At 38.7% G+C, this 19,848-nt stretch overlaps 2 protein-coding genes across 2 annotated transcripts in view; both read left to right on the top strand.

The window, feature by feature from the left end:
* Nucleotides 1-4,526, top strand: part of CHUK (component of inhibitor of nuclear factor kappa B kinase complex) — a gene marked incomplete at both ends in the record, with an annotated part of 34,177 nt that extends 29,651 nt beyond the window's left edge. Inside the window, 4 exons of the mRNA XM_080693691.1 lie at nucleotides 1,271-1,367; nucleotides 1,626-1,773; nucleotides 2,367-2,471; nucleotides 4,458-4,526. Coding sequence (XP_080549817.1) covers nucleotides 1,271-1,367; nucleotides 1,626-1,773; nucleotides 2,367-2,471; nucleotides 4,458-4,526 — 419 coding nt within the window. The remainder of the gene's footprint in view (nucleotides 1-1,270; nucleotides 1,368-1,625; nucleotides 1,774-2,366; nucleotides 2,472-4,457) is intronic.
* Nucleotides 4,527-9,580: 5,054 nt separating this feature from the next.
* Nucleotides 9,581-19,848, top strand: part of ERLIN1 (ER lipid raft associated 1) — a gene marked incomplete at its 3' end in the record, with an annotated part of 36,526 nt that continues 26,258 nt past the window's right edge. The window contains exons 1-4 of the mRNA XM_080695390.1: nucleotides 9,581-9,702; nucleotides 11,486-11,567; nucleotides 17,797-17,843; nucleotides 19,348-19,409. Coding sequence (XP_080551516.1) covers nucleotides 9,590-9,702; nucleotides 11,486-11,567; nucleotides 17,797-17,843; nucleotides 19,348-19,409 — 304 coding nt within the window. The 5' untranslated portion in view covers nucleotides 9,581-9,589. The remainder of the gene's footprint in view (nucleotides 9,703-11,485; nucleotides 11,568-17,796; nucleotides 17,844-19,347; nucleotides 19,410-19,848) is intronic.

Below are 19,848 nucleotides of genomic sequence, written 5' to 3'. Positions count from 1 at the left end.
CAGGTTCACAGTCAGCCTCAGCAACACAAGGCCCTCCACAACTTATTGAAACTCTATTTCAAAATAAAAATTTTTTATTTTGATGGGGATGTAGATGATCAGTAGAATGTTCCTGGGTTCAATTCCCAGTACCACCACCAAAAAGAAAAAGAATAGGAATACAAAAATGTTGAAGATGATTACAAAATAGTAAATTACATGATAGAAATTGTGACTAGGAAATTAAAATTTACAATTCCAAATAGCAAATATTTCAGCCAGGCATGGTGGCGCACCTTTGTAATCTCAGCATTTGGGAGGCTGAAACAGGAGGATCGCAGTTCGCAGACAGCCTCAGCTACTTAGTGAGGCCCTTTGCAACTCAGTGAGACCCCATTTCAAAATAAAGAATAAAAAATAGGGCTGGGGATGTAGCTTGGAGGTAGAACGCCCCTGGGTTCTATCCCTAGTACCACAAAAAAAAAAAAAAAAAAAAAAAAAGGAAAACAACAACAACAACAAAAAAAAGCAAATATTTCAAGTACAAGTCTAATTCTTTTTTAATTAATAATATTCATGACTCTCAGTCTTTTGACCAATGAATCAGATACCGTGGAAGAAGATATATAAATTATATCCACTGACTCAACCAAATTGACTTCCAGCAATAGCTTTTGTTTACCTTATTTTTAGACAAACTTTGGAGTAACCCTGTCAGCATAATGGCCTATCATGGAGCCCAGAAATAATAAATTTGCTATTCAGGTGGTTTCTTTGAACTGATAGTCACCTTGAATGACAAACTAGTTATAACAAGTATGTTTTACCATTTTCTGAAATATCACAATGCTAGTAATTTTTTAAAAGTGAAGTAGTGTCTTAGAAACTGTAGAAATCACTGTGACCAACAACCATTCCATTTGAGGTTATCTGTCAGCTGCCATTTGGTATCAAGATAAACTTTCTGGGTATCTTCAGGTTTCTTCATTAATGCATCCGATTTGATTTAAGTCTGTCAGCTTTTCTCAAAGTTTTTGTGGGCTGTAAATGGGGGTGAACATGAAATTCCAAGCAACCTAGTTGGGGCAAAGGGTCTTACTGCCAAGTCATACTACCAGCCTTTAGAATTTATAGATAATCTTATAATCATATTAATCCAGTTTTTAATTTAAATGGAGACATTTATTTGACTGGTTTCAGATTTTTAATAGTTTCTGAGGAAATTTTTGTTTGGCAGCTGATACAGTCTACCAAAGAGAGGTTATCCTCACTGACTTAAAATCTTTTCCAGATCACTCCTACAGCGATAGCACAGAGATGGTGAAGATCATTGTGCATACTGTGCAGAGTCAGGACCGTGTTCTCAAGGAGCTGTTTGGTCATCTGAGGTAGAAAAATTGCTTTATTTTCTCCTAAAAGTCAGGATACTTTTGTGAGCAAAAAAATACTAGCCCCAAGAGGAGTTCTGGCAGTATCTTGGATAGCTCAGCTAGAGCTGCATGAACTTTTGTGTCCTGTTCATACGTGTTGCTTTGGAGATCCATCATTAAATGTGAAGCTGACTGTGATTCATTTTCCCAGTTGGGTTTGGAGTATGGTATTCACTCTGAAGTGAGAAATGCCTGACACTGATTTAATCTCTGCAGCAAATTGTTGGGCTGTAAGCAGAAGATTATTGATCTGCTCCCTAAGGTGGAAGTGGCCCTCAGTAACATCAAAGAAGCTGACAATACTGTCATGTTTATGCAGGGGAAGAGGCAGAAGGAAATATGGCATCTCCTTAAAATTGCCTGTGTAAGTAATTACTAATGAATTATGTAATGAGTTGCTGTTACTTTGTGCAAAGAGATTGGCATCAACATGAGCTGTGTCCTGAAGACGTATATTAATATATATGGGTTGACTGCATGGTGTCTTGAGGAGCAATGGAGGTGCAGGACTTTGGCATTACTACTCTCCTTTCCAGTTCCTCTGTTTTTATAGTCCTAGTCCAACTTGAGGTTAGACATATCTGACTAACAAAACCAACCTTTTTTCATCTGCCCTTCTCCACCAAATAAAGTGGTGTTAGAGGACTAGACATTCTATGTTAGTCAATGAAGAAAAGGGCCAAGGACAGGATAGTTAGTATAAAGATAGGAATTGTTTTATACAGAAATACTCTGATTGTGCATATAAGTAGTGATGAAAATGTTAAATCTTAGGAGTATGGTAAGAAATTACCATTTCTAAAGTAGGGCTGGGGGTTAAATGCCCGTGGGTAAAGTAATTCAGAGGTAGAATGCCCCTGGGTTCAATTCCCAACACCACACATGCAAAAAAAAATTTTTGTGTGTGAATCAAGAGTTGCTTGTCCATAATCTTTTGATTTTCCCCCCCACTTTTAGACACAGAGTTCTGCCCGGTCCCTTGTAGGATCCAGTTTAGAAGGTCAGGCATCAGCATGGCTGCCCCCAACCTTAGCAGAACGTGAACAACCTCTGTCATGTGTGGTAACTCCTCAAGACGGGTGAGTTCACTTTGTAACAATAGATATTTGTGTTTTCAGAGCAATTGTAGGAGTAAGGTCGCAGAGTTTGGCAGTTAAGGCAATCTTCAGTGCCTTCAGACCAGGGTCTTGACTATCTCTTTGAGTAATCTTTGGCAATTTACTTGAGGTTTTTAATGTTAATGTTTTTTCATGTATAAAATAAGAATATTTTACAGAACTGCTGTAAAAATTTAAATGCTTAAATGTAAAAAATAAAATGCTTGAGAAGTAAAATATTCACCTAATGTTACATATAATTATGAGCTCTATCAGAGTTTTAAAACCTTTCTGTTATTGGATTATCAATTTCTTTCACTCAAACTTTATTCCTTCCATAACCATTTATCTCTATGAGAAATTAATGCTATCGTTTTGCATTTATCATTTTGGGGCCCTTGATTACCTTTTTAAATGAATTTTTGGGACCTACTTTATAAGTTAGTATTTCTAAAAATCAGAGTTTTTCAGTGCCTTAAATCAGTTTTGCAAATAAGGACTCAAGTTTGAAGCCCTGTGTTTTCTTAGTTTCTACTCTTCTACTAAAGCTGAATGACTATCCATCTCTGTTATTTTCTCAGCATAAGATGTGCCGTATCCAGAGCTAATGGCTCTTTACTAGCTTGTGTATTGTCGCTTTTCTCACAACTCATGGAGATCGCTACAGCACCAGCATTTCCTGGAAACTCTGCTCATAATTAGTTTTGCAGAAGTGCAGCAATGTTACATCACTGCTCAGGAGGTCATGCAGTTGCACATTCTGTACTGCACTTTTATGAGAGAAAAGCACATGGCAGGAAGGCAAGCTGATATCAGGTATTCCATTTTTTTAAGGAAAGCAAGTTCCAGGGTATATCTTGGGGTCATAGATTGGCCCAGTGCAATATATCTACAAGTATAGCATGAGTTAAAATTAATTATATAGACATTAGGAAATATTCTATTAGAATTGAAGGAAGTAAAATTTAGTAGTTTTAAACTTTTACTTTCATTAAAAGTATTTAAGTTTCTTAGGGGATTCTAATGGTTGCAAATGTCACTTCTATAGGTGATTTCCAATTTGAGATTGTGGTTGTTTGCAAAAATGTATCTGATAGGTATTTTAGATAAATTTTCTGGTAGGAATATATTATAATGGTAAATTGATTTCATTATAATGTTCTCATCGTGGCCTTTAGCAACCAAGGCTTATGAGGTATTAGCGTCACATTTTCCATGTGTTGAATTCAAGAACTGAATTCATATTTTGTTTTAAATTAATAGTGGCTATTATCCATGGCCTACAACTGACTCTGGGAGAGAAGGGACTGAGGGTTGGTAAGATGAAGTATGAAGGGGGAAACCAGAATCAGGTTCTCCTTCAAATAGAAACTTCCAAACATATTTCGTGATTCAAGGCAGCTCCCCTATCACACTATTTTCTTCTGTTCTCAGGAATCAGCTTGCTTGTTTTCTTTTTCATTGCTCTTATCTGTAGTTTCCAACAAGAGTTTTTCACCTTTCCTGATCTTTGCTGAACAAAATATACTTCCAAATCTCCTGTACATTTGTGTCTGTGAAGTAAGGATGCTGGCGTTTTTTACCACTTGTAAGAAAAGTAAATAGTTCAGAAATAAAAAGTAGTCCTTCATCTGTCTATGCCACAAGAATTGTCCCCCTCCCCCAGTTACATTTTCAGGGGAGCAAAAAGTTGCATGTAAGTGCCACTTATGTTTCAGAGGAAAATCTGATTGGAGTTATAGTGGACTAATTGTTAGAGTTGGGGAGAGGCAACAGCTGGGACTCTGCTCTTGGGTGGGAAGGATGAAGAAAAGGAAGACTCCCAAGAGTCAGCTGCATTGGGGTGTAGGTTACAGGGAAGAGAGTGGTCATCCTTCTGAGACCAGAAAGTAGAGGAAATTCATATGCCTCTTTGCTGAATTTCTAAAGGTTTTGTTCTTTTATCCTACAGGGAGACTTTAGCACAAATGATAGAAGAAAATTTGAACTGTCTTGGCCATTTAAGCACTATTATTCGTGAAGCAAATGAGGAACAGGGCAATAGTATGATGGTAAGTTTTGTGTGAATATGTTTTAGGTAAGGTGGGTGCAAAAGGTTTAACTTTTAATGCTAGCCTGATGTGGCATTTGGGATACATAAAGGGAATAGAAGAATTCAGAGGAAAGAGTGTATGAGGAATTATAATTATGCTAAGCCTCAAATCCTCTCGTTTATTACTCAGAGCTATACTGGCATTATGTCATCAATAAACATCTATAGTAGAATTTTTGGCCAAATAAAGCACTTTTTGCAATGTGACTACTGACTTGGTTGGTACATTTTTGCTTCAGCAGTCAATTTTCTCCAATAAGATGGGACTTATGCTATATTGATTGCCAGCTGCATATAAAATTATGTTAATATAGTTGTGATAATAAAATTGATTATATAAAAACTTGGCTAATATAAATATTAATTTGTGAAAACTTGGGTGAACTACAAATAAATGTTTATTGAATTAACTTGCAGCATTTAGTTGTATATCTTCTTTCATTAAGAATAATTATATTTCAAATTTTTATGAAAACTGAAATATTCTTTGAAATTACAGAAAATAAGGTGAGCTAAACTCTCTAATGTAATGTCTGTATTTTTGTTCTTTAACTTTTGATTATAAAATGTCCAAACATACAAAACCTAACAAATACCCATATACTTACCACTTATCATCACCTTCTAACTGTAACTTTCTCATGCCTGGTTTTAGAATCTTGATTGGAGTTGGTTGACACAATGACTTGCCACTTGTTCACCGTCCTGAAACTTATGGAAGCTTTTGCTACAGATGTTGGAAATTTGTTTTTCCTCCATGAAACCATTCTTCACACACTAGTCAATGGAAGAAATAACTATTCTCAGAAACCAAAGATGATTTTACAAGCACAGTATCTTGATTTGAATAATTTTAACTTCCAAATAGGATTTTATAAAAAAGACAATGGACTTGTTTAAATACTTGTTTTAATACTATAGCTACTTAGGAGCATCACTGTGGCCCATTTATCTTCAAACTTGGTAAAACTACTTTATTTAACTGACAAAAAATACCTTCTAAAGTTTTAACTTGTGGGCATAAGCCAATTACTGTATATAGAAAAGAAAACCTCACCTAATATGCATTTTAAGTCAAAGTTGTCTACCTGTGTTTCTGTGGAAGAGACTGCTCACAAGTAAAATTGTACTCCTTGAAGAATAAGCCCTACCTCCTTGTGTCACACTCAGCAAGTGCTCTTCCTGGCAGCACAAGGAGTTGGCTCGGTCCCGTTTTAGTTTTACTGCACATTCAATAGTATCCCCTTCTCAAGAAGGGCTTGTACATCTGTGCCTGTCATACCACTGTGTGCTGTTGTATATGTATTTAAGATGTACATTTAATAATATCAAAGAGAAGATGCCTGTTAATTTATATTGTATTTGAAAACTTGTGGTTTTTTTCATTTGTATAAATGGGTTATTTGTTTAAAGTGTGTCTTGTACAAATTTTTAAAGGTCTGCATTCCCTCATCTATAATTTTAATTTCAAAATCCAAGAACTTCTGAAAACAAGTTTTTCATAAGCTTTGTGACAAAATCCATTTACTTACAAATCTAATCTGAACTGACAAATTTACTTATCCCATTTAGTGTGAATATTCATATATTTTGCTGCAAAATTATGAACATGTTTGATTACGAGGGGATTGCTGCTACAGATTCTGATGGTTAATGTAGTATGGTATATGCACTGAATTTCTTTCTAAAATCTGAAAATTTCTTAATTCTGAAACATCTGGCCCCAAGGGCTTCAGATAAAGGATTGTGGATCTCTATATTCTTTAAATAACTTAGAAGGTATTATTTGTTTTAAAAAATGTGAAATGCTTTTATATTCTAGTTTTTCACTTTGTATATTAAATGATTTTTAAATTACTTTTGAATCTCTGTTCATTATAGGAACCAGATTATAATACAATAGTTATATATAGCTTAAGAACATATGAAATTCATGAAGTGGAATAGCACTGAATAGCACAGTAAACTATCCCTATATTTCTATGGAATTAAACAGTACTATCCTAAAGTAAATATTGGGCAACTTCATGTTTTCCCTTCACATGTCCAATCAGTTCTCTGTCTGTCTAAAAACCACGTTCAGATCTTGCCATATGAAACAAGGCCAAGGTCCCACCACCCCCCTTTTTCTAGTGGTGTCATATTTTTTCAGTCACTCTCAAGTTGAGTTGACTGCTCTTTTTAAATCATCACGTATCACTGTTTCTCTAAAGATGACAATTCTATCCCTGTCAGGTATTAAAACAGGCAGTCTCTTTTTTGCTTCCTTGGTTGCAAGTTTTGTTTTGTTTTTCGGTACTGGGAACCTAGGGGCATTTTACCTCTGAGCAACACCCCGAGCCCTATTTTTTTGTTCTTTATTTTGAAACCAGGGTCTCACTGAGTTGCAGAGGGCCTCACTAAGTAGCTGAAGCTGGTCTTGAGCCGCAATCCTCCTGTCTCAGCCTCTCAAATGCTGGGATTATTACAAGTGTGCGCCACCACACCCGGCTCCCTTGATTGTAAGTTTTAATAACAAGCATGTATTGAGTACCTATTGCTAAGAAGATATTAAAGTAAGCCAGACGTGGTGGCACATGCTTGTAATCCCAGCATTTGGGAGGCTGAGACTGGAGGATCAAAGTTCAAGGACAGCCTCAGCTGCTTAGTGAGGCCCTCTGCAACTTAGTGAGACCTTGTTTCAAATTAAAGAATAAAAAATAAGGCTGGGGGTGTAGCTTGGAGGTAGAATGCCCCTGGATTCCATCCCCAGACCTGCAAAAAAAAAAAAAAAAAGAAAAAAGAAAAAGAAGAAGATATTAAAATAGATGGCGAGATCTAAAAGAGTTAACAGAGACAGTACAATAAAAATGTTTACCTGAAAGTCTTAACATTACAGACCATACAAGCATTGTAATTATTTTTTGGTGATTTTTTCAGCCATCATGCATTTTCAAAATATCATTTTAATAGTGGATAAAAGATCTACATGGTGAAGTGGCACAGCCTGAGCTACATGGTTTGGACAGGTGATGCCAATCAGAACAGACTGTTATATTGAGATCACTCAAAACTTGCTTCTTATATATAAGTGGGCCACTCTTTGTTGAGTAACATCTTTTGAGAGTTGAATGAAAGCTGTGAACTGTGCACATTTCATTCTCCAATGTAAGCAATATTGTGGCAAACTAAGAGAATGTATCCAGAAACCACGGGGACTAGAGCAAGTTATTTTTCTTCTTGCTTTTTGAAAGTTAAAATAGCTAAGCTCTGCAAATATTTATCTGGAATAAACAGGTCCCAAACATTCCTAAGTAGTAAAAATAAAATGAATGATAAAGGTAAGTGCATTTATTGAAGGGACTAGCTCGAGTGGTCCCGTAAGGCTTGTTTTAATGAAGACCTAAATTGATTCTGTTTCCCTCTGCTCATTGACACTGTTCTACCATTATAACCTTGGGCCAGTAGTTTCCTAACCACTTGGATTCCCAGCCTCCATTCTGTCTCTACTCTCAGTCATTTTGAAGAATGACTGGCCCTAAAGCACTGCTTTCCCACATCTCCCTACCCAAGAGTTTAGAGGACTTTCTAACCCTAGTCTACTTTGTCCACGTGTGTTCCCACCACTACTCTTTCAAGGCTTCCACCGTTTCTGCCCATCTTACTTAAAGCTGATTTCACTTGTATTCATCCATCTTACTCCAAACTACTCTCCTATTTTTATTTTTGGTAATATATTCACAAGGTGAAGAACTTCAAAAAAAAGAGAGAGAGAGAGAGAGAAGAATATGCAGCGAAAACAGCCTTTTTCTGTGCTCCAGCCATTCAGTTCCCCTATCAGACAAATTCTAGACTAAATATGGTCCTAGTCTAGACTACGGTACCACTCCTTTCTATCACACAAGGCTTGGAGGAAACGTACTAAGTGATCCTTCTGATCTCCCTGGATGATAGGGTTCCCATGCACACCAAATGCTTAGCTAGCCCATTCTATTTCTCTTTTCTGAGTAGCCTTCATAAAGCCTCCTGGGTCAATATTTAGGCACATAATAGGTACTCAAAAAACAAAATTTGGAAAGTTAATGATGTAGTTAGGTTGAATCGATTTCTGAACTTCCACAGCACTTTCCTTGGAACAAGTCTGGTCGCTCTTGAAGTGCAGGGTCTCTGTCGAAAGCACATGCTTGTCATGTATGTAGTAGGGGTCAACATAAACTATAAAAAGACAAAAGAAGCAGTGAGGGAATCCAGTACTTGGGAGGCTGAGACAGGAGGATGGCAGATTCTCGTCCAATCTCAGCAACCTAATGAGACCTTATTTCAGTAAAAAAAAAAAAAAAAAAAAAAAAAAAATGGGGGAGTGGCTCGGAGGTAGAATGCTCCTGAGTTCCAAGCCCCAGTACCAAAAAGTGGAATAAAGAACAAATTAGCCAGTCCCCTTTCCTTTCCTTTCCATCCTTGTTTACTGCAGTCTACCAACTTTCCTCTTTGGAGCGGCTCATCAGTACAGGGAGCAGCAGCCGCGCACCCTCGCAGAGACTGCGCGGTCAGGCGCCGGGAGAATTTTGTCCCTCCCGCTTCCCGTCCCGAGAGGCTCCGGGGCGCTGCGTCGGCGTGCGTGCCTGCGCAGGCGCAGTGCCGCGCGAGTGGGCGGGGCCGGCTGCGTCGGCGCGGCCCGAGGCGGCTGCACGTGCGGGCGGGGCGATGCGTCTCTGATCGGTGAGGCGGCGCGGGCTCGGGACCCGCTGTGCTGGAGCCTTCCGCCCGCGGCGGCGGTGGGAGCGAGTGTCACGGCGCTCCCCGCGCGGAGGCGAGCGGCGGCGGGCTGGGCGGAGGGGCTGGCGAGGGAGCGTGGGCTGCGCGAGGAGCAAGAATGAAGGGACCGGGAGCCGGACTCCCCTGCCGGCTGCAGGAGGGCGCCGGCTTCGCGGGAGAGAGGGTGGGAGCCCGAGGGGGCGGGCCTGCCAGGGCAGGACTGAGCGTCCTTTCCTCCCTCCCCAGGAGGAGCGAGGATGAATATGACTCAAGCCCGGCTTCTGGTAGCGGCAGTGGTGGGGCTGGTGGTCGTCCTCCTCTACGCCTCCATCCACAAGATCGAGGAAGGACACCTGGCCGTGTACTACAGGTGAGCGGGCGGCGAGTGCAGATGGAGAGGGTGCCCCGGGCAGAGTGGGGTGTAGGACGCGCTTCCCTCTGCACAGTCCCGGGAGCTCTCGTGGATTTCGTCCCAGACCGCGGGAGGGCATCGAGGCGAGGCAGGCTTTTGTGGAGCACCTTCCAGGTGCTGGGCAGCCTCAGTGCTGTGCTGAGATTAAGACTCCTTAGGAGGGAAGGAAGCAGTCACTGTAACTGAGGAGGCATCGTCCCTTAACTCTACAGGTTTTTAGTTTGCCACTGCAGATTCTCTTTAGAAAATGTCCTGTTGTTTTCCCCTAGATTCCTCTTGGTGTTTGGTGTGTCTTATAAGCTGTTGATGACCATGACTGTTGTTTTATCCTCAGAACTCAAGCAACATAAGCACGACATGGATAGGCCACCTCTCTCCCTCCTTACTGATTGTCTTCAAGTGGAGGAGAAACGTGGGATGTGTGGCTGTCTGGTTGAGCTGGCATAGCTTTTTCCTTTAGCATAATTTCCACCAGTTCCTTTTGATGTAGACGAGTAAGGGAAGCCAAATTGTGAAGAAATTGGAATAGTGTATTTAAAAAGAGCTTCCACTTTTTGCTTATTTCCACCATGCCCCCAAAACTGACGTCTACTTTTAGATCCATCCTGAATGCTAGGGAAATTACAACCTTAGTGGTATATCTTAGCAGATGGAACTCTAGCATAAGAAATGACAGCTTTGTATAGATTTACATCCAGTTTGGCATTGTCTTTCTGACAGTATATCAAGAAAATATTTCTAGATATAGTCTTCAAATAATTATTGATGAGCCTTAAACTGTCTGTTTTCTTAGTTATTATGACTTCTTTGAAAGCCTATTTATATTTTAGGACAGGAGACTTAAGTTTTATGAATTTACTATTCATTTTGTAAAATAGAAATTGTTAGCCGGGCTTGGTGGCGCATGCTTGTAATCCCAGTACTTGGAAGGCTGAGACAGGAGGATCACGCAGGTTCGAAGCCAGCCTCAGCTACTTAGTGAGGCTCTCAGCAACTTAGTGAGACTGTTTCCAAATAAAATATAAAATAGGTCTGGGAGTGTAGCCCAGAGGTAGAAGGCTCCTGGGTTCTATCCCCAGGACCTCAAAATAAAATAGGAATTGTTATATTTGTTCCCTAGATACCTCTGTCTTATAATGTCCGGGTTATGCTTTTATAGTGCTCACATTTCAGATTTTGATGAGCAAGATGTGTCTTATCTATTTATAGTCTTAATCCTTTCCCTCTTGCATGCTAATATTTTATAACTTTTATACAGAAACTTTGTGGTCCCAGTATTTTAATTGCCTTGCAGATAGATTAAAAGAAACATGATCCTCAAAATTGTCGTCTTCTTTGAAAGTTTTTGTTGTCTTTTTTTCAATCTGATGATTAAATGAATTGTGTTTTGATTTGCTTCTTGTTATATCCAATTAAAGTGCCTCAACTGAAAGCCATTAGAACTTTTTTCACAAATATTTCTGAGAGAATCCTTTGAACCCAAGAGAGGTGTGGGAGAACCAGAGGTATGATTGGTTAAGCTTATGAAACAAGGTGTAAGATCAGCAGTTTAACTTGATTTTTTTCACCTTTTTTTTTAGGTGTGGTAGGGTTTTTAAACAACAGTTGTTCATCATGAGTAACTCCTTTTAGTGAGGTTTTAATAGGTTAGCATGAGTAAGAATGAATATTTATTATAGCATTTTAAATATAGGAGGAATTTCTCTTTATAATTTTGTCAAATTGAAACATCTTTTTACAGGGGAGGAGCTTTACTAACTAGCCCCAGTGGACCAGGCTATCATATCATGTTGCCTTTCATTACTACCTTCAGATCTGTGCAGGTGAGTGATTCCTAGGGAGTCCAGATAGACAGGTGTGACAGGAGTTACCACACTTGTGGGTGGAGATGGATTTCCTTATTGCTTAAGCAGATGTTAGTATTTACTTAAATGTGGAGTTAAAGTTCAGAATTCAGTTGTCACAGCACACATTATGATTTCAAGCCCCTTTGCCCCTTGGCTCTCTTGAAGTGAATTAGAAGTATGAGCTAGACAACTTGAAAGGACTGATTTTTCCCCCATCTGTATTATGGTATGTAGCAGGTTTTCTGTTGCTGCTACCAAAATAAAAGCAAGAAATAGAAACACAATTAGAAATACAAACCAGTGATTACTTGTTTTAGAACAGTGTTTGGTTTCCATAGAGGCAGGCTTCTGGCTACTGTTAACATAGAGGATCTGAATTTTTATACACAGCTTTTCTGCCTCACATTTTTGCCTGGTACATTAAGCACACTATTGTATGGAACCCTAATGAATGTGGTATTTTAACAGTATACCAGAATATTTGAAATAAGTGTCCGGTTATTGAATAAATGTCTTGACCATGGGAGACACATAATATCTTTTGACATAACAAAATTACAAGGTAGGATTAGGCTGTGACTACTTTTGCAACTTGGCGTGATCATAAATCTTTGGATTCAGAATCTTATCTACCATCTGCTGTTAATTTTTCAGGAATCAGGAAAATTCTGTTATTTAATCTTACAATTTTAATTCTAGACTTCCTGCTAAGTGAAAGCTTAATTTTAAATAGCTAAGTTCCCCAGGTTTTCTTCTGGTCCCCTTTGGATAGTCTATAAAAAGAATTGAATCTATTGGAACAAAATGTGGTGTGCTTCTGCTAGTCACACTGATTTTCACATTGTTTTCCATGGTATTTTACTCATTCTTGACTAGGTTAATGCTGTCGCCTCTCACGCACCATCTCTCCATTCCTTTCTTTTCTCCTTTCTAAATCTGCCAGCATTACTTCTCTTCTGATATTTAGCTCTTTAAGTCTGTATTGCAGAGTTTGGCCCTTGGTCTTAATTCTTTTAGTAATGTGTTCTCTAAGTTTCTGTGTGTATTTTCTTTCCAGGAAATCTTAAGCTTGAAGGCAGGATCTGTAACTCATTTATATTTCTAACCTTTTTATTTATAGTGGAAGTTATTAAATTGAGGTGATTTCTCAGGAAGCAGTGTATTATAGTGAACATGGGGACTTGGCTTTGCTACCACTTGTTTACATGACTTTGATAAAATCACTTAATTGTTGTAGATTTCAGTTATTCCTTTGTTAAAGAAGGAATTTTAATTACATACCCTTACCAATAGCCTGAATAGTCTGTAATTGATGTTGCAATGGTATCATCAAACTCTTGGAGACTAAGGGCTTTTTTATTTTTTAATTTTTTATTTTTTGTAGTGTTAGGGATTGAACCCAGGGGCATTCTGCCTCCAAGATACACCCCCAGCCTGATTTTTTATTCTTTATTTTGAAACAGGGTCTCACTTAGAGCCTCATTAAGGCTGTTCACAAACCTGTGATTCTCCTGTCTCAGCTTCCCAAGTACTGGGATTACAAGCATTCGCCACCACACCCAGTTAAAGGGCTTTTTTAGATCTTATTTAAAGCCAGGTAAAAATGTCTCTGCCTTCTTAAAGCTTAGTTTATTTTATAATACTGATGAAGAGATAAAAAATATAGAGCCAGGCTTGGTGGTCCACACGTGTAATCCCAGTACTTGAGAGGCTGAGACAGAAGGATTGCAGGTTCCTGGCCAGCCTCAGTTACTTATTAAGGCCCTCTTTAAATTAGTGAGACCCTAGCCGGGCATGGTGGCACACACTTGTAATTCCAGCATTCAGGAGGCTGAGACCAGAGGATCACGGTTCGAGGACAGCCTCAGCTACTTAGCGAGGCTTTTTGCAACTCAGTGAGACCCTGTTTCAAAATAAAGAATAAAAAATGGGGCTGGGGATGTAGCTTGGAGGTAGAATGCCCTTGGGTTCCATCCCCAGTACCGCAAAAAAATAAATAAATAAAAATTACAAGCATGACAATAACATTAAACAGATTTTAAGAGTTTAATTGTATGTATACACTATGTATAATATACTTATAAGAGATGCAAATGAAATTAGAAGGGTTTCAGTTTTCATCTACAAAAAAATTAAATGCTGAGCCAGTGTGACTAAATAGGTATAATTTTTATATATGAAATAGTAATATTCCAGGAAAAATTACATTAATAACAAAATATTTTAAAGAAGCTGGGTGTAGTGGCACACACTTATAATCTTAGTATTTGGGAGGCTGAGACAGGAGGACCATGGGTTCGTGGCCAGCTTCAGCTACTTAATGAGGCCTTCTACAACTTAGACTCTCTTTCAAAATAAAAGAATAAAAAAAAGGATGTAGCTCAGAGGTAGAATGCCCCTGGGTTCAATTCCCAGTACTGGAAAAAATAAGTCTTTAAAGAAACTTATGAGTATAAGACATAAATAAATTTATTTCTAGGAATTTTTAGAACACATTAGAAAACATAGCCCAATGTAAACAAATGATTTAACACACCTCTGTGGGAGAAATAGATATGAATGTGAAATCACATATATATTAAGAAAAACAATGCTTAGAAATATATGAAAACCCTTAACCTTTAAAGTATGTAGAAAGTGTAGTCTTTTGTTTTTTGTTTTTTGTTTTTGTGGCACTGGGGGTGGAACCCAGGGGCTTTCTACCTCCAGGCTATACCCCCAGACCTATTTTATATTTTATTTGGAAACAGGGTCTCACTAAGTTGCTGAGAGCCTCACTGAGGCTGGCTTCGAACCTGTGTGATCCTCCTGTCTCAGCCTCCCAAGTGTGGGGATTATAATTGTGTGCCACCATGCCCGGCTTTCAGAAAGTGTAGTTTTGATTGCATTTCCTTGATTGCTAATGAAGTTGAACGTTTTTTCTTATATTTATTGGTTATTTATATATTTTCCCCCCACGGTATCAGGGTAGAACCCAAGAGCCTTCCACCTCCCAGCTATACCCCAGACCTATTTTTATGTGGTGCTGGGGATTGAACCCAGCAGCATTCTACCTTCTAACTACACCCCTAGCCTGATTTTTAATTGTTTTTATATTTGCGGGTCTGGGAATGGAACCTAGAGATGGAACCCTCAGTCCTATTTTTTATTCTTTATTTTGAAACAGGGTCTCACAAAGTTGCAAAGGCTGATCCTCCTGTCTCAGCCTCCCAAATGCTGGGATTCCAAGCGTGCGCCACCACACCCAGCTTTTTTATTTATTTTGAAACAGGGTCTCACTAAGTTGCTGAGAGCCTCACTAAGCTGCTGAGGCTGGCTTTGAACCTGTGATTCTCCTGTCTCAGCCTCCCAAGTACTAGGATCACAAGCGTGCACCCCACCACCAGCACATTTGTATTTCTTTCTTTTGAGAAGTGTCTATTCATCAGTGCATGGTGGTCCACACTTGTAATCACAGTATTTGGGAGGCTGAGACAGGAGGTTCTCAGCAACTTAGCAAGCCCTGTTTCCAAATAAATAAATTGGGCTGGGGGTGTAGCTTAAAGGAAGAATGCCCCTAGGTTCAATCTTCAGCATCCTCCCCCAAAAGAGAAAGAGAAGTATGTATTCAATTCATTTGTCCATTTTTGGTTAGGTTTTTTTAATTTTTTTTTTAAGTTCTTTGTGTATTCTAGATACTGGTCTTTTATCAGAGGAATAGCTGGCAAAGATTTTTCTCCCATTCTGTAGACTCTCTTTAGACTCATGATTATTTTCTTTGCCTTGGAGAAAAGCCTTTTAATTTGATGTTATCCCATTTATTGATTCTGTTTATTTCCTGAGTTTTGAGGGTCTTAGGAGGAGATCTACTAGTGCCTATAAGTTGAAGAGTTAGTCCTATATTTTCTCCTAGTAATTGCAAAGTTTCTGGCTTAATATCTAGGTTTTTGATCCATCTGGAGTTGACTCTTGTGCACAGTGATAAATTGGGTTCTAATTTCATTCTTTTATGTAAGGAGATCCTGTTTTCCAAGCACCATTTGTTAAATAGGCTGTTCTTTTGTCAGGTGTGGTTGCATATGCTTATATTCCCTGTACTTGGGAGGCTGAGACAGCAGGATTGAAGGTTTGAGAACAGCCTCAACAACTTAGCAAGACTCAGCAACCTTAGTAAAGACTCTGTTTCAAAACAAAACAAAAATAAAAATGGCTGGAGGTATAGCTTAGAGGTAGAATGCCCCTGCATTCAATACCTAGTAACACACACACACACACACACACACACACACACACACACACACACACACACTCTCTCTCTCTCTCTCTCTCTCTCTCTCTCTCTCTCTCTCTCTCTCGAAACAGGACTTCTGATAAATGAGGAGAGAGGGAGGTTAGGGAAAGGTGGTAGGAAAGGGGAGAAAGAAGCTTGATGAAGGAAACAGTTCAAATAATGTTATGGCCATATATGAAGGTATCACTACCAGTCACACATGTGTGGGGAGGGGCAGGGAATGGGGTGCAATTTTATATTTACCCAAGTATCATATCCTTCTTGAATTGTATCTGGATTGATAGCTCTCAGTTTACATGCCTTTTACCAAAGTAACTTAAATAAATTCTTTAGTTTCCCGGCTGGTTTTCTTGCCTCCAAAGGTGAGTACTGAGAAATGCATCAAATATGAGCAAAGTAATTAAATAAAAATTCTTTTCCCCAAGATCAAACCCAGGGCTCTACACTTGCTACTCAAGTGCTCTGCCCTGAGCCATATCCCTAGCCCAGCCCAATATTTTATTGGAAGTTCCTTTTTACAACTGGATTTGAGATAGACTAGAAAGAGCCTAAATTCCCTAGCCAACACTCAGGACTCACTACCTAATATCACCATGTTCTCTTCTCAGAAATTACTTCTCAATGTAAATTGTGTCTTCTGCTTCAGGGCAGCCAGCCTGCTTCTTGTCACATGTATACAGTTTATTTTCGACTTTTTGTATTTGAATAAGACATTATTTTTTTAACATAAGATGTTTCTTTGCCTCATCTGTTCTTATTTCTTCCCCTCTACATCTGGCTTATAAATCATCATCTCAGATAGCTTTGAGAACTTATTTTATTCTTATAACTTAACACCCAACAGTTCAGTTTTATACTCTTTAATTTTGTATCTGTTAATGGAATATTTTGTAAGGGTTTTAGGTACTATGCTAGATAGAGACTTCTTTGGAAACAGGGACCATGCTTCCTTTTTCTTTTATATTCCATGAAATAGTATGTTGCTATGTGCTTAATAAATTATAGTGTGTCTAGTACTCAATGTGTATTACCTATTTGAGGCCTTAGGTACAATTAGGAAGTCATTCAAGCCGGGCGTGGTTGCGTGCACTTGTAATCGCAGTGCTTAGGAGGCTGAGACAGGAGGATCACAGGTTCGAAGCCAGCCTCAGCTACTTAGTGAGACTCCGCAATTTAGTGAGACCCTGTTTCCAAAATAAAGTATAAAATAGGTCTGGGAGTATAGCCCGGAGGTAAAAAAGCCTCTGGGTTCCACCCTCAGTACCACCAAAAAAAAAAATTTAGGAAGTCATTCTAGATTCAAACAAAGATGTGACATGGCAAAACAATTAAGTACCAGATTGTTGGTTCATGAGGAGGAAGCAGTACTGGTATTAGCACTTATTAAAAAGGAAACTTATTAAAAAGGAACCAAACATGTCATAGATTACTAAAATATTGACTATAGCTTTAAAGAAGAAAGGTTGCTGTTAAGTTCAAAGGGCTGCTTTGAGTCATAAGGTACTTGTTTGCATAAAAGTTATCTTTTATCTTCAATGTAAACAGTAATATTAGCAGTGGAATCAAAGTTCAAAGCACAAATCCTAGCCCATAGTATCTTTCTGGGTGAGCTGTTGAGGTTTGTAGTTCCAAGCCAGCTCCAGGCAAATCAGGGACTCTAGATAGTATTTTATACTTAGCAGATTGAACATTGACTCTTTTCTAGTACATTTTGATTCAAATCTCAGCTATAAAATATTTTTTGTCTCAAGTCTTCCATTTCTATTAGGGTTTTTTAAAAAATGACTACTCATAGCTAATCTTTGGAAAACTGAAATTTTGAAGGAGCTGTCTTGTACTTATTTTCAGCCACTCCCCAGAAGTTTCTCTGGGGCCAGCAGCAGTTCTTTAACAGTATGTCCTGAGTTTTGATACACTGTTTTTTTTTCTCCCCAGACAACACTACAAACTGATGAAGTAAAAAATGTGCCTTGTGGAACAAGGTAAGTTTTGTTTTGTTTTCCTGACCAACTTCCACTTAGTTCAGATGGAGTTTCCATTCCTAAGTCTGTGGTCACCTACACACTTTCAAATGGGCGTGGTAGGGCTGGGATATAGCTCAGTGGCTATATTAAGCCAAAATGGGCATGGTAACCCAGAGGGATTTCTGATCTGAGCATTATCTGAGAAAATTCCTTTTCTCCAAGTAAAGACTCGCCATATTAGGAACCAGGAGGATGTTATTGAAAAAAGTGAAGTTTTAGAGCTAGCAGACCTAACTTTGTATACTGACATTACCACATCTACTTTAATGTCTCTCTTTTTGTTGTTGTTGTTGTTGTTTTGTTTTGTTTTGTTGTTGATGGAACCCAGGGGATTTCTACCTCTGGGCTACACTCTCAGACCTATTTTATATATATATATTTTTTTGGAAACAGGGTCTCACTAAGTTGCTGAGAGCCTCACTAAGTAGCTGAGGCTGGCTTTGAACCCATGCAATCCTCCTGTCTCAGCCTCCCAAGCATGGGGATTAAAAGCATGCGCTACTACACTTGGCTATGACCCTTTTTTAAAAAGAGTTATGTTTAAGAGTAGTTTTAGGTTCATAGCAAAATTGATCAGAATATACAGTTCCCAAATACCTTTCCCTTTTTCCCATATGCCTATATTTACTTTTCTAAGTTTAGTTCCCTCATTTGGAAAAAACAGGTTATAGTAGAATTATTGTAAGGATTAGAATATGTATACATGATGTACCTAACCCAGCACTTGACCCAGACAGAGAAGGGGGTCAATAAAAGATAGTTTAAGTCGGGTGTGATGGTACACACTTGTAATCCCACTACCTGGGAGGCTGAGACAGGAGGATCACAGGTTTGTAGCCAGCCTTAGCTAGTTAGTGAGGCCCTCTGCAACTTAGTAAGACCCTGTTTCAAAATAAAAAGTATGACTGAGGGTATAACTCGGAGGTAGAGTGCCCCTGGGTTCAATCCCTGGCACCACACACACAAATAAAGATAGTTTAAGTAATGGGATCATCCCACCTTCTCATCTATAGTATTAAATATCATCTATTTAGAGTTTCTAATTAAGTAGGTCTGGGGTGAGGCCTGAAAGTTTGCATTTCTAACAAAAGTTCCTGGGTAATGCTAGTGCCTGGTCTGAAGACCTCCATTTGAGAATTGCTGCCCTAAAGAGGTTTAGGGAAAGAAAAGTAAACAAGCCTAAGTTATTTCTAGAGCATACTCACTCCATTGAATTATATCAAAAGAAGAATGTTTAAGGTATTTTTTAAATTACCTATTTAAATGACCTACATTACTAGCACAAACCTGCAAAGGAGCTTTGGCATTCATAGAGGAAAGGGACAGAGAAACTTTTAAATAAGGACCAAACTCTGTTATTTTAAGTTAATATATTTGATTATCAAGTTCTCTCTAGGTCTCTCTAACTTTTTCTTGTGGATTCCCCTAGTGGCTCACACTTTTTTCATTTCTTTGTTTTTAGTGGTGGAGTCATGATCTATATTGACCGAATAGAGGTGGTTAATATGTTGGCTCCTCATGCAGGTATGTTATTCATCTATTCTTTTGTCTTTATAGTTGTAACCCAAGTATTGATATCTGAAAGATTACCTGAAGAATAGCAAGGGGTTAAAAGCTTTACAACCTCATTGATGACTGATAAAAATAAAGGAATAAGAGCTGGGCGTGATGGCGCATGCTGGTAATCCCAGCATTTGGGAGGCTGAGACCAGAGGATCGTGGTTCATGGACAGCCTCAGCTGCTTAGTGAGGCCTTTTGCAACTCAGTAAGACCCGGTTTCAAAATAAAGAATAAAAAAAATAGGGCTGGGGGTGTAGCTCGGAGGTAGAATGCCCCTGGGTTCCATCCCCAGAAACACAGTAAATAAATGAATGAATGAATGATCGATCATTGGAATATTTTTTATTTCTAGGGACTAGAGATAGAAATTGGGTCACAAGCTCTGGACATATTCTGTAACTG

Source organism: Muscardinus avellanarius (assembly GCF_963383645.1).
Source record: "Muscardinus avellanarius genome assembly, chromosome: 4".
In the NCBI taxonomy this organism is placed as follows: domain Eukaryota; kingdom Metazoa; phylum Chordata; class Mammalia; order Rodentia; family Gliridae; genus Muscardinus; species Muscardinus avellanarius.
The sequence above is the reverse complement of the archived record's forward strand: the minus strand, read 5'-3'. Positions and strand labels throughout refer to the sequence as shown.